This window comes from Molossus molossus, unplaced genomic scaffold (genome assembly GCF_014108415.1).
Source record: "Molossus molossus isolate mMolMol1 unplaced genomic scaffold, mMolMol1.p scaffold_m16_p_13, whole genome shotgun sequence".
In the NCBI taxonomy this organism is placed as follows: Eukaryota; Metazoa; Chordata; class Mammalia; order Chiroptera; family Molossidae; genus Molossus; species Molossus molossus.
Genome location: NW_023425348.1, coordinates 4,229,111 through 4,243,060, shown reverse-complemented (window position 1 = coordinate 4,243,060; position 13,950 = coordinate 4,229,111). Strand labels below are relative to the sequence as shown.

The 13,950-nt window shown below is 38.3% G+C and overlaps 1 protein-coding gene across 1 annotated transcript in view; it reads left to right on the top strand.

Annotated features, from left to right (window-relative positions):
* Nucleotides 1-13,950, top strand: part of DYNC2H1 (dynein cytoplasmic 2 heavy chain 1) — a 432,306-nt gene that overhangs the window by 356,644 nt on the left and 61,712 nt on the right. Inside the window, exon 86 of the mRNA XM_036258012.1 lies at nt 8,841-8,930. Within this exon, the coding sequence (XP_036113905.1) occupies nt 8,841-8,930 (90 nt within the window). The remainder of the gene's footprint in view (nt 1-8,840; nt 8,931-13,950) is intronic.

Genomic DNA, 13,950 nt, shown 5'->3' with positions numbered 1-13,950 from the left:
TCTTCTTGGTGGTTTTTAATTTCCAACTGGTTGATTTTCAGCATCTCTATATCCTTCCTCATGCAATTCAGCTTCCTCAAGTTCATGGCTCTGTATTTTAGCTCTGTTAACTTGCCTAACTGCTTCACATTGATCTCATCTTTGGTGGAGGTCTCTTGTTCTTTCATTTGGCTTTTGTTTCTGTGTTTCACCATTTTGGCTATCACAGTGGGCTTTGGAGCCTGCCAAGTTTTCCTTGTGGATGTTCGTGTTCTTCTGCTTGTGGCTTCCTCTCCTGGGTTTAGATGAGCAAGGGAGGACCCACGTTAAACACCACTGTCAAGTCTTACTTTCCTGGTTAGAGTTACTAGCCCAGGAATGGTACTATTATCCTCTTGCTTTTTTCCTGGAGGCTAGCAGTCAAGGTTACTTGAAGAGTTTTGGGTTGTCAGTTGATTGAAAAACTCCCTCAGGTGCTCAGAGTAAGGTGATTTCCCAAGGGTGGGCAGGTGCTGGCTTTTAATGAGCCTCAATTTGCATTTCAGTGGCCCACAGGGTGGGGTTGAATCTCTGAGGGAGGGGCTGCTGCCTCTCCCCAGAGCCCTGGGAAGGAGCAAGATGGCCACCTTCCTGAGTGGCTGCAACTCAGCAAAATCTCTGAGGGCCCTCCAAATCCCGAATGTCCCCACACAGTTCCAGTCCATTCTGCCCTCCCTCTGCTGGAGCCCAAGGTGAGTGCCTGTGGCTATTTTAGCATCTGTCCCAGCTCTGCGCTGTTGAGCCGCTTCGGAATTTAACCCGAGGGCCCTGCTCACAGCTAAGGCTGCTGCTGTCTGTGGACTCCCAGCCGCCCTCTCACGTCTTCACAGTCTTACCAGGGTCGAGTCAGTGTCCCTGGTTATCTGGTCCTCGCAAGCTGCTTTTCTGTTGCTTTTTCTTGTCGATTTGTCTGTGTTATAGCTGTAATTCCAGTTTGGTCCTGGGAGACGGTGTGTGTAGCTTTCACTCACTCTGCTGCCATTTTGGAATCCATTAGACAAAATTTAACATCCAGTCATTATAAAAACTTTCATTAAATCAGGATTCGATGTGAACCTTCTCAACCAAGTAAAGGGCATCTGTGGAAAAGCTACAGCTAACATAGTAATAGGAGACTGAATGATTTTCTCCTAAAATCAGGTATAAGGCATTGAGGTCCACTCTTACTACTTCTATTCAGCATTGTACTGAAGTCTAGATGGTGAAACAACTTAAGAAAAAGAAAAGCCGCCCCGGCTGGTTTGGCTCAGCAGTTACACCATTGGCCTACAGTCCAGAAAGACCCGGGTTCGGTTCTCGCTAAGGGCACATACCTTGGTGGCAGTTTGTCCGCGTTCCTGGTTTGGGTCGTGTGGGTGGCAGCCAGTCGATGTGTGTCTCTCACATCGATATTTCTCTCTCTCTCTCTCTCTCTTCCCCCCTCTCTCCTTTTTGCTCTATCTAAAGATGAATGCAAAAATGTTTTGGGGGGAGGATTAAAAAAAATGGAAAAAAAGAAAAAGAAAAGCCATACAGATTGGAAAGGAAGAAGGAAACCTACTTTTATTACAGAGGATATGATCATGTATTTACAAAATCCTTAGGAATCACATGAAAAGCTCTAGAGCTAGTAAGAAATTTTAAGTTTAGTAAGATTGTGGGATACAAGGTAAATACATTAAAAATTATGTATATTCTGTAAACAAACTACTGAAAATTGAAATTAAAAATACCATTTGCCATAATATCAGAAAGAGGACATATCTTGGGATAAAATTGAAAAAAGAAAATGTGTAAAACATTTCTACACATCAAACAATACAAAGCATTGACAAGTGAAATTAAAGAAAACCTAAACAAACAAAAAACAGAAAGAAGACCTAAATAAATTGAAATATGTGATATATTCATGGGTCAACTGACCCAATGTTGGTAAGGCATATATCTTTCCAAATTGATGTGGAGATTCAACATAATTCCAATAAAAACCTCTGCAGGATTTTTGTAGTGGTTGACAAGTTGATTCTAATGTTTATTTTATTTTATTTATTTATTTTTATATTTTTGCAAAATTGCAAAGAGCCTAGTTTAGTCTAAGTGATTTTGAAAAAGAAGAAAAAAGTGGAAGGTTTTACTCTTTCTCATTTCAAGACTTATTATGAAGCTATTATAATCAAAGCAGTGTGATATTGGCATAAAAATAGATATGTAGCTCAATGGAACACAGAGTCCAGAAATAGACCTACAGATATATGATTAATTTATTTTCACCAAATACACTAAGGCACGTATGGAAAATGGAAAATCTTTGTAATTAGTGATACTGGAACAATTGAATGCCAAAGCCACCCACCAAAAAAAAAAAAAAAAAAAAATTAGCCTTCACTTATATCTCCAAACATACACAAAAATTATTCCCAAATTGATCACAGTTAAGACAATGAAATATAAGGGACAGACTTAGAGAAAAGATTTGCAAGATGTAAATCCATCAGGAACATGTATCTAGAAATATATTTTTAAATCACAGGTAAATAATGAGAAGACAAACATCCCAATTTTGAAAATGGAAAAAATATTTGAATAGACATTTAATCAGTGGTTTACTATGGCAAAGAGACACATGAAAAATGCTTGGTATAGTTAGTTATTAGGGAAATGAAAACTAAAATCACAATGAGAATATCAATATATAGAAATCAGTTGTAGTTCTACACAAATAACAATGAATCCTAGTTTATAGCATTTATAGCATCTAAAATGAAATTAAGAAAGTAATTCCATTTGTAATAGCATGGAAAATAATAAATACATGGGAATAAATTTAACAACAACAAAAAAAAGATCAAGATTTTTGCATTGAAAATTGCCAAACAGCATTGAAATAAATTAAAGAAGACTAAAATAAAAGTCCTATTTTGTTCATGAGGAAATGGAAAAATGACTACATGGGTACAGAGTATTCTTAGGGGGTGATGAAAATATTCAGAAATTAGATAGTAGTTATGGTTGCACAGCCTTGTGAAACAACTAAAGCCTAGTAAATTGTACACTTTAAAAGGGTGAATTGTATAGCATATGAATTATATCTCAATAAAAAGGAAATTAAAAAAAATCACAATACCAGAAATCCACTAGAATGGCTTATATTAAAATGACAAATTGTATCAAGTGTTGATGTGAATGAGGAATACCAGGAACTCATACCGCTGATAGTTTGGCTTTTACTTAAAATGTTAAACATATACTTAGCATATATGCCCACCAATTAATGGGTGTTTACCCAAGAAAAGTAAAGGCATATGTAAATACTTATGAATGTTCATACCAGTTTTATTTTAATAACCTCAAACTGGAAACAACCCAAATTTCAACAGATGAAATGGTAAACAATTTGTGATGCCTCTATAAAATGGAAAGTTAATCAGCAATAAAAAAAAACAAAAACACTGATTTATGCAACAACATGGATGAATCCAGTGTTGTCCTGGCAAATATTTAACTGGCTCTCCCCCAAAAGTAGCCCTGATCTGTATGTAGTATGTACTGATTTCTCTGGTGTAAAAACTCCTACCATGGCTGATTTCAAATGACCAATGCAAGGTTACTGACTGAATGGAGTTGGGAAAAGATGTCCATTAGCACACTAAAAATAGTAATCTCACAATACAGGTGCAGTAGATATAGATAATTGCAAATACATAGATAATAATAAGTATAATATAATTAGGAAGTGGTGAGTTTTGGGTCCTCCTTAACTGTGTTTTAAATAAAACTTATTTCCTATAATGACTGACAACTGGCTTACATAAATTCATAAAATTTTAAGAAATAGCTGTCATGAAACTTTACAGGCTGGTTTTATTACATCTATTACATCATGGATAACTCTTAAAATAATTATAGCAAAAGAAATAAGATTTTAAAAAGTAATTGTTTTATTTATTTAACATATTATTCTAGAAAATAGGCAGGGACCATAGCCCTCGTCAGCAGGACAGGCCTTCCTTCCTCATCACTCCTGAAAGATTTTAGGGATGGAAGTATCTGAGAGGGGAATGAGACAGGCTGGTAAGCCAGGAAAAGCAAAATAAGGAATCAGACAGTTAAACAATCATTTGCAGCCATCTAGAAAATCTAGATGCAAGCAGTTTGCAGCTGTCTAGTAAATCCTATCTTCCCTAAACCAGTGGTTTGCACATCTCCCCAGCTAGAGGCTAAATAGCTTAAATCACTCTACTCAGGGAGACAGGTAGTTGAAATCCAATTAGTATCATTTGTGCTAACTACACCCAAGGACAGATGAAATTAAGAGAATAAATCTCATTCTGGTACATCAGCATAAAGCTGATGAATATTCTTTTGATCTTCCCCCAAGTCCTCCCCTAAACGCCCAGCCTTTGAAACTCCTCAAAAGGAAGGTCCAAGTGCACGCTCTCCCTCCCAGGAGAACACCCATGCCTCTCCCCCACTTCTTTCCCCACAGGCACCCATCTCTTAAAATCTAAAGGAACCCAGGAGGTGTGAAACCAGAGCAGCAATGGGCAGTGGCAGTTCATGCAGACAAACTCCCTGAACCTGTCCCCAAGGCCCCTTTTCTCTGACTTCTTAGTGAACCAAAGCAGCCCAGCCTCGGCTCTCTTCCCCAGCCCTTCCTTCGTTCCTTCCTTCCTTCCTTCCTTCCTTCCTTCCTTCCTTCCTTCCTTCCTTCCTTCCTTCCTTCCTTCCTTCCTTCCTTCCTTTCTTTTCTTCCTCACCCGAGGACATTTTTCCATTTTTTGTTCAGATACAGTGGGAGGGAGAGAGAGGGAGAGAGAGAGAGAAACATTGATGTGAAAAGGGACACATCGAGTGGCTGCCACCCGCATGACCAACCAGGGCCAGGGACAAACTGCAACCGCAGTACATGCCCTTAGTGGGAACCGAACCCGGGTCTCTCTGGACCACAGGCTGATGCTCTAACCGCTGAGCCAAACTGGCCAGGGCAAGATTATTACTATTATTATTATTTTTTTTAGTATGTGCCCCTAGCGGGAACCGAACCTGGGACTCTCTGGTCCGCAGGCCGACACTTCAACCGTTGAGCCATATCAGCCAGCCAGCCCTTCCTTGTTTCACTGCCCCCAGCTTTAGTAAACATCCTCCAAAATTAAAAAAGAAAAGAAAAGAAAATTCAAACTAATATTTTTCCAGATTTATTTAGTATAATCGACACATGCAAACTAATATATGTTAATAGAAGATCAGCAATTGCCTGTATCAGGCTTTTGAGGTAAGTCTGATGGATTAGAAAAAGGAAATAAGGAAATTTTTGAGAGTGAAAATATTGTCAATAATTTTATCATATTTTGAGTTCACCCTATACAAGTTTAAATACTATTTAGAATCTGATTATTATTATTTTTAATTTAGGAATTATTTACCAAAATTTAGTGTAGTGTGGAATGCACATTTTTAAGGACACATGCACATATACACACAAAGTCTATGGCTAAACTAATAATTATCTAGTTTGTATGTTAATTATAGCTGGTTAATTTGATATCAAAGGTATAACAAACTGATGGGCAGAACCCAAATTCTTTTGTTTCACTGGAAGCAATTGATTGATTAGTTACATTAATGCCCAGAAATTACTGTTGAGACTGACCCAGTATATGTTTTATGTTGTTCTACTTTATATTAATTAACCACTTATTCCATTATGTTGTGAACAATTACTGTTGAAACATTATACCATTTGCATTAGTAGTAATTTCTAGTTTAAATTCACAAATCTAAACTAAAATTAATAAATTGTTTGTTATATTGTTATGGCTTATTTAACATGATTAGAATGATAATACGGAAACCGAAACTCCGTATTATTAGTTTTATAATGTTTATAGATTAATATTAATGCAAATGGTCGGAGCCCATTTAACTTTTCTCTTGATGTGAGTTCAGTGAAAATCTCTGATAAAATATTGATACAAATTATTTTAACCTCTATATGCTAACATAAATATTTATATTAGTGCATACATTTAAGTTTGTCACCATGATACTGGCCTAATGAATGTATCACAAAAATCAATGCAGAAATAATCCATAAAGTTCTAAAATCTCAAGGAATGTAAAAGCATAGAGATTTGTTGTGGAAAATTATCTTGAAATAAATTTCACAGAAGTAAATATACATTCAATGTGTTTTTACATTGATCATCTCCCATGGACTGTCTCTATCATGTTAGACCCTTGAGATAGAAAAATGAGTAGTATGTGGTCTCTGTATTCAATGAGCTGAATATGGATAATAACAAAATGATCTGCTCTCACTCCGCACTGTCTCCACCAGAAAGCCTTTCCTCCCTCTTGTGCTCATAGTCGGTTTGATTTTGTACCCCGTCTTTGTGTTTTAGGAGAACAGTGCTTGTCATCATCAGGAAACTGATACTGTATTTTCTGTAGCGGTCTCTTTTGTTCTCTGTTTCCCCTTCTAGCACAAGCTTTTATGGACAGGAATTGTTTTATAACTTTGTATTCTCAGCACCTAACAAATGACTTCCCAGTAGCAGCGAGGTAACAGATGCTTGCTGAACGATCAGTGAATTTATACTTGAAAGAGTGAACAAACAAATGAACAACCTGTTCACATCCTGTTCTGCTTCTGTGCTATCTTGCAGGAAAAGCATGAGAGAGCAAAAATGTGTTACATTTAGGGTTAGGCCTAGGTTCAAGTTTTTTACCATTTATTTATTTTTTTAAACTTCAAGTTTAATCAAATAAATGTACTCTGACCCTCAGTTTCCCCATAATTATAATTTTAATTCTCTATACATATCATCTTATGTTTAATTTCAAATGGTATGTATATGTAGAGCACTGTAAAAATGTAAGGTATGTTGAAGGCAGGCCCTGGTTGGTGTGGTCCAGTTGGTTGAGCATTGCCCTGTGGCCGGTTCGATTCCCTGTCAGGCACATACCCAGGTGTCAGGTTCAGTCCCCGTTCTGGGTGCTACGGGAGGCAACCTATGGATGTTTTTTTCTCACATTGATGTTTTTCTGTCTCCCTCCCTTTCTCTCTCTTTCTAAAAAAATAATTAAAAATAAAAAAATAAACTACGTTGATGGAAGTGTTGATGCTGACAAACAGACTCTAGAGCCAGGTTGCCTGGGGTCGCATCCTGGACTTGCCATTTATCTGCAGGCCTTTCTCTTTGTGTCTCCTTTTCCCCACTGTGAAATGGAAGAAGTAATGCTCCCTGCTTCTGAGGGTTACTGTGAGCACTGTAGGAGCTGGTGCAGCCAAGCACTCAGCACCGTCTCTCGCTCATAGAGCACCAGTAAGTGTTAGCTTTAATAGTCCCCTCTAGTTCTTCCTACCTTCGTCAAAGTTAAATACTGCTTTCAAAGCTTAACAGCTACCTCTTTTATTAAGACTTCCTTAATAAAATAATTTTTCCCTCAAAACTCTAGGCATGATATATAAACCATTATTAAAACACCACAGGGGATTTTAGCTGTGTATCTCCTTTATTGGTTCTTTCAGCCTTTGTTCTGTTGCTATTCAGACTGTATTTTATCTTTTATTACTTATAGTCTTCTGTCATATCACTGTCATATCATATCACTTTTATTCTATCCCATATCATATTGTAATTCTCTACATAGAATTTAACACTATGCAATATTCTTTTTATATGTAATATTTTACATATAAAATGTAATATTTTTACATTTTATGTAATATTTTTTCCTTTATCCCTATGTAGTATATTTTCCTTTATCCCTCAGTAAAATATAAGTTGTATGATAGTAAGGACCTTACAGTGCCTATACCTTGTAGGCACTCATAAGTAACTACTGAATGGATGAACAGTAAAGACTTAAACATTTATTGAATTAATGTATGACACCTGACACTAATATCAGTAACTCATAGTTATTTGTTGCTGCATAATAAATTGCCCTAAAACTTAGTGGCACAAAGCAACAAAAATTTATGTCACAGCTTCTGTGGGTTGAGAACCTGGATGAAGCTTAGCTAGGAGTTCTGTCTCATGTCTCCCTCCGCCTACAACCAGGTGTCAGCGCTGCAATTACCACAGCTTCTAAGAGCACATGGCTGTTGGCAAGCCTCAGGCCCTGTCTGATTGTTGACTGAACACATCAGTTCCTTGCTACATGGGCACCTTCATCAGGCCGCGCACAGCACGGTAACTTTCCGCTCAGAGTGCGGAAGGAAGAGAGTCAGGGAGACAGGAAGAGAGAGCGAGCTAGGCAGGAGTCGCAGTACTTTGTAACTAATCTCAGGAGTGTCATCTCATCACTCAAAATTTTTTAAATTTTGTCTTAAAATATAGTTGACATAATATTATATTAGTTTCGGGTGTACAACATAGTGATTTAACATTTATATACCTTATGATGTACTCACCACTATATGTCTATTAATCATCTATCATCATACAAAGTTATTACAATATTATTGACTATGACCCCTGTCATGTACATCTTTCCTCCCCTCTGACAACCATTAGTTTATTCTCTGAATCTATGAGCCTGTTTCTGTTCTGTTCCGATTGTATGTTTTTTTTTTCTAGATTCCCTATATAATTAATATCACATATACGGTATTTGTCATTTCATGGCTAACTTTTATCACTTAGCATAATACCCTCTAGGACTATCCATGTTGCCTCAAATGACAATATATATATATTTTTTCATGGCTGAATAATATATCAGCTTCTTTATCCATTCATCTGTCCATAGACACCTAGGTTGCTTCCATATCTTGGCTATTATAGGTATGTAATGTTGTATAGATAAACTTAATTTGGACCCTTTTTAAATTGCAGTGTCCACTCATATGGCAGAGCAAGTGGGAAGGCCCAGAAGATCCTTTACAGTACCTTAGAGGTCTTGTATCTCGTACCCTTGCAATACAGGTAAGACTTATTTAATAATTACATTGTATGACTGTACAATTATTGTATTATACACATGCATATTGAAATAACCTTTTTGCTAGCAACTAGTAAAAATATTATGATGTTGTACATAAAGCACCATTTATCTTATTTTCTCATCTTTTTTTTTATATAACATTATTCCTTTTAAGTATATTCTTTCTACTTAGTGTGTCATTTCATCATTTTTGAGAATTTAGAGAATATAGATGGATTATACAGAGGGTAACTGAAACTGATTCATAACTGTGACTAATTTCCTTTAGAGCATGTACTCCTCCCCACCTCCCCATAGAGAGCTGCTTTTTCTTTTAAATTGATGAACTTTTTAAAGAATGATCTAATTAGGCAACTACAGGAAAATTGAATATAGTAAGGACTGATATAGAGGGAAGAGGAGTGACTTTATTTTATTTTATTTTTGTTAATGCTCACCTGAGGATATTTTTCTATTGATTTTTGGAGAGAGTGGAAGGGGGGGGGAAGAGAGAGAGAGAGAGAGAGAGAGAGAGAGAGAGAGAGAGAGAGAGAACAAGAACCAAGGTACGTGCTCTTGACAGAATTGACCCATGACCTTCTGGTCCATAGGCCTACACTCTAACTGCTGAGCCAAACCAGCCAGGGTCAGAGTGATTTTTTTATTTTAATGTATGACAAATGGTGCCAAATGGTGTCAGCTGGTTGATGCATGCAGTGTGTTCCTTTTCCTGTGGTTTTGCATCATCGTCTGACTACCTTCTTTCTCTGCTGTTACACCTGCTTCACAGACAACCTTCTTTACCTCGTCAGCTTCTAACACCGCATGAGTAACTTGATTCGTGTCCTCCCAGACGCAGCAGTCTTCATACATGCTTTTGTTAGGAGTGCACACTCCTGTCAACATTTTTAACCTTGTCATCACTCATTACTGCTGCATCTTTGAACCCCTGAAAGGTACAAATTCCTCCTTCACCACAACCACATTTCCCTCTTACTTCCTCACTCGCTTAGACTTTCCAGACTCTTCCTGCTCAGTGTTCTCCCAGTCTGTAACTTCCTTTCCTGCTCCTGCCCAATGCAGCATGGAATCCGTGGCACGTAACTTTATTCTCTTTCCAGCAGCTTCAGTGTCCTAACTGATTCTCCTTCATGCTTTATCTTTCCTGAAAAGCAATACACTTGGATCAGTCTCTGCCGGTACACAGCTGCCGAGCCCTGCTAGTGAAACTGCAGATATGAAGTGCTCAGTATTTGATGCATCCTGAGCACTGCTTCTGTTTGCCGCAGTGACTGTTCAGACCGTCAGGACTTTGGTGAAGACCCCCATTCTGTCCCTGCCTCCCCACTTCCTGAGCAGAATACCTTATCTTTACAGAGAAAACGCAAGCCGTGAACTAGGACCACTTGAAAATTCTCATCCTACTTTCCCACCTACCAGGTTTGTCTGCACCAGCCTCCTCAGTTTTGTTCTAATACAAAAGAAGTTGACCTTCTGCTGCTGAAGGCATGTCTCCAGAGCTTGATTCCATCTGCTCTCAGCTATTTAGACACTTCCTCCCGGGGGCATTTTGTTGTTGTTCTGTATTTACATCTTTTCCCCTCTTCATACTCTATCCTGCCAGCCTGCCAATGGGCTTTGAAGGGGCCAGGATTCATTTAAATGTTTGTTAGGCTTCTAGTATAAACAATCTCTAGGTTGTTGTATTATTGGAGGAAAAATTAGTGGACATGAAAATGAGGTTAAAATGAGCAGGTGCAGAAGAACCACGGATTCTGATTTACTCCTCTTTCTATCTGCTGTGTATATCCTTACACATAATCTTTCAATAAATGTTAAAAGAATGGAGGAAAGGAAAGGAAGGGGGATGGAGAAGGCAGAGAGGAAGGACAAATAGTCCATCAGTGTTCTTAGAAGAAGGTAGAAATGCCCTGACGGTCTTGGTATGTTATATACATGCACGGCCATGACAATTGACCACTTTATATGTTTGTCAGTATTGTTTGCTTTTGATTGTTTTTGTAAGGAGCAGAAACTCTGTTTGCTGCAAATGGTGTCCTATATTATACTATACGTAAGCACACGTAACATTTATTCTATGTGCACATAATGATGTATTGTTAATACTGAAATTAATATTTAAAATAATTTTATATAAATTATTACATTTTTCTGACATGATTATTCCTACTGAGTGTATTGAATACTGGCCATCAAACCTGAAAAATTTTCTGCTGTATAATTTTCATAAAAGCTTTATAGCCATTTAGCCTCAATTGTAATGTAACCTACCCTCCTAACCCTCAAATAACTTTCAGGCTTAATCATAGCTTATCTTCTATCCTTCCAACCAGGGAATATGTAATAATTCATTATTTCTATCACCACTTAGGGATGTGGTGTTTTTTGTTGTTGTTGTTGTTTTGCTTTTGTGCTTTAATATTTTTTTTCAGTTTTAAATATACAAAGATATCCACTCCCCTAAGGTAACCTTTAATGTTTGGGAATCACTTTCCATCTGTTTCAGGGTCTGCTGGGTGCTTTATTTCCATTCATGCTTTCTCTGTTTCACCGACACATATCAGAGCAGCTGTGGGTGAGAGGGGCGATGTAGCTGCAGAAGTGTGGAAGGAAAGGGCGAGAGCGTCGGAAGGCAGGGAGAATCAGAAGTCCTCTTTTCAAAGGAAAGTGGCAGCTTTGGGGTTCCTATGAAAGTATAATGATCAGACTGAATCCAAACAAGTACACAGCAGCTTGAACCCAATTCCAGCCACAGTTTAAAATCCCAGAGCCTTTCATTTTAGGGCATAACATATAGGGGAACAGAGCAAGCTACTGATAGTGTCATGTATAGTATAGTGCCTGTTTGTTGCAGGGGTTTTGTACAAATAAGGGTGGCATTCATTTATTTATTCACTGAGTCAAAAATATAGTAGACAGCTACTTTGTGCTAGGCTCTGGAGATGCAGTGGTTAGTAAATTAATGTAGTTCCTGTCTTGGTGCTAAACTCTGTGCTGAGGTTGCCGAATGGAGCTATTCTTACAGGTTATCAGAAAAGACAGACAACTGAGTAAACAACGGTAAGAGCAGAAAGGAAGTACAGGACTACGAGAGCAAATAGCAGGAGGACCTAACCTGCACAGGAACTGGGAACTGGGAACTGGGAAGTGAGGCTTAAGTGGAGAACTTAGTAGGAACAGACCAAGTGAGGAAGAGGGAAAAATGTGCCAAACAAGAGGAAGGCCAGAGTCAAGAATAAGCCTTGTGCTTTCAAGTAACTAAAAGCAGAGCATAGAGAGCAAGAAGGAGGAGCATTCTGAGATTAGGCTGGGGGCGGGGGTGGGGGGAGGAGGTGGCAGGAAAGGCCAAGTCATGATACTGTATTAAAGAATTATATTTGATCCTGAAGCCAAAAGGGCACCACTGCAGGATATTAATGAGGGAAATCAGATTTCGTTTTAGAGGGATCATTTCGCAATATGGGTAGAGTCTTAGTATAAGGTTTAGGACTCCTCTCTGACTGCTGATTTAGAGAAAGTCAGGGAATCTATGGGTTCTCAAGGAATCTCAGCCAAAGAGAGCCTTGCAGGCAGCCTGATACTCATTCTATGGTCTCCACTCAATCTTTTAGAGCAAGGATTTAAAAAAACAAACAAACAAAAAAACCTACTATACTGTCTGCTGAATAAATGAATGAACTAAAGAATGAACAAATAAATGGACTAGATAGGTTGTTTACTGTTGGGCCCCTAGAATATTTTTTTTCCAGCTTCAACATTTCTGCCTATTCTTTTTTTTTTAATTAATTAATTTTTGTTACAGATGTTTCTCCTTTTCCCCCACTTATTCCCCCCTCCCCCTCCCTCCCTGCCCTGTCCCTAGCCTTGTTGTCCATGTCCATTGTTCATGCATACACGCATATAAGTTCTGTGGTATATCTCTCCCCCACCACCCCCTCTTCTGGGGATAGTCAGTCTGTACCCCACTTCCACATCTCTGGAACTACCCCATTCCTCAGACTGTTATGTTGAGAAGTCAGCTAAGAGCCTTATGGCATTTTCTTTGTAGGTAACCTGTTGCTTCTCTCTTGCTACTTTTAGGATTCTCTCTTTGTCTTGAATTTTTGGCACTTTGATTACTATGTGTCTTGGTTTGGGCTTGTTTGGGTTCTTCTTACTTGGGGCTCTCTGTGCTACTTGAACTTGAATACCTTCTTCCTTCACCAAATTAGGGAAGTTTTCTATCAGTATTTCTTCAAATATATTCTCTAACCCTTGCTTATTTTCTTCTTCTTCGCGGACTCCTATGATGCAAATATTACTACGTTTCCAGTTGTCCCACAGTTCTCTTAAGCTGTTTTTCTGTTTTTTAATTATTTTTTTTCTTTTGGTTTTTCTGATTGGTTGATTTTTTCTACCCTATCTTCTAATTCACTGATCCGGTCCTCAGCTTCCTCTACTCTGCTATTTAGACTTTCCAATGTGTTTTTTATTTCTGATATGTCATTCTTCATTTCTTCTTGATGGTTTTTAATGTCCAACTTCTTGATTTTCAACATTTCCTTGTCTTTACTCATAGTGCTCATGTTCTTACACATGGTGTTGAGCTTCCTCAAGATCATGGCTCTGAATTCTATTTCTGTTAACTTGCTTAACTGCACCTCATTTATCTCATCTTCGGTAGAGGTCTCTTGTTCTTTCATTTGGCTGTTGTTTCTGTGTTTCACCATTTTGGCTATCACAGTGGGCTTTGGAGCCTGCCAAATGTTCCTTGTGGGTGTTGGTGTTCTGTTTGTGGCTCCCTCTCCTGGGTTTGGATGAGGCAGGGAGGACCCACTTTAAACACCACTGTCAAGTCTTAACTTTCCTGGTTAGAGTTGCTAGCCCAGGGAATGGTAGTTATCCTCTAGCTTTTTTGCCTGGAGGATATTAGTAGCGGTCACCTGAAGAACCTTGGTTTCTGAGTTGACTGAAAAACTCCCTCAGGTGCTCAGTGTAAGAGGATTTCCCAATGGTGGGGCA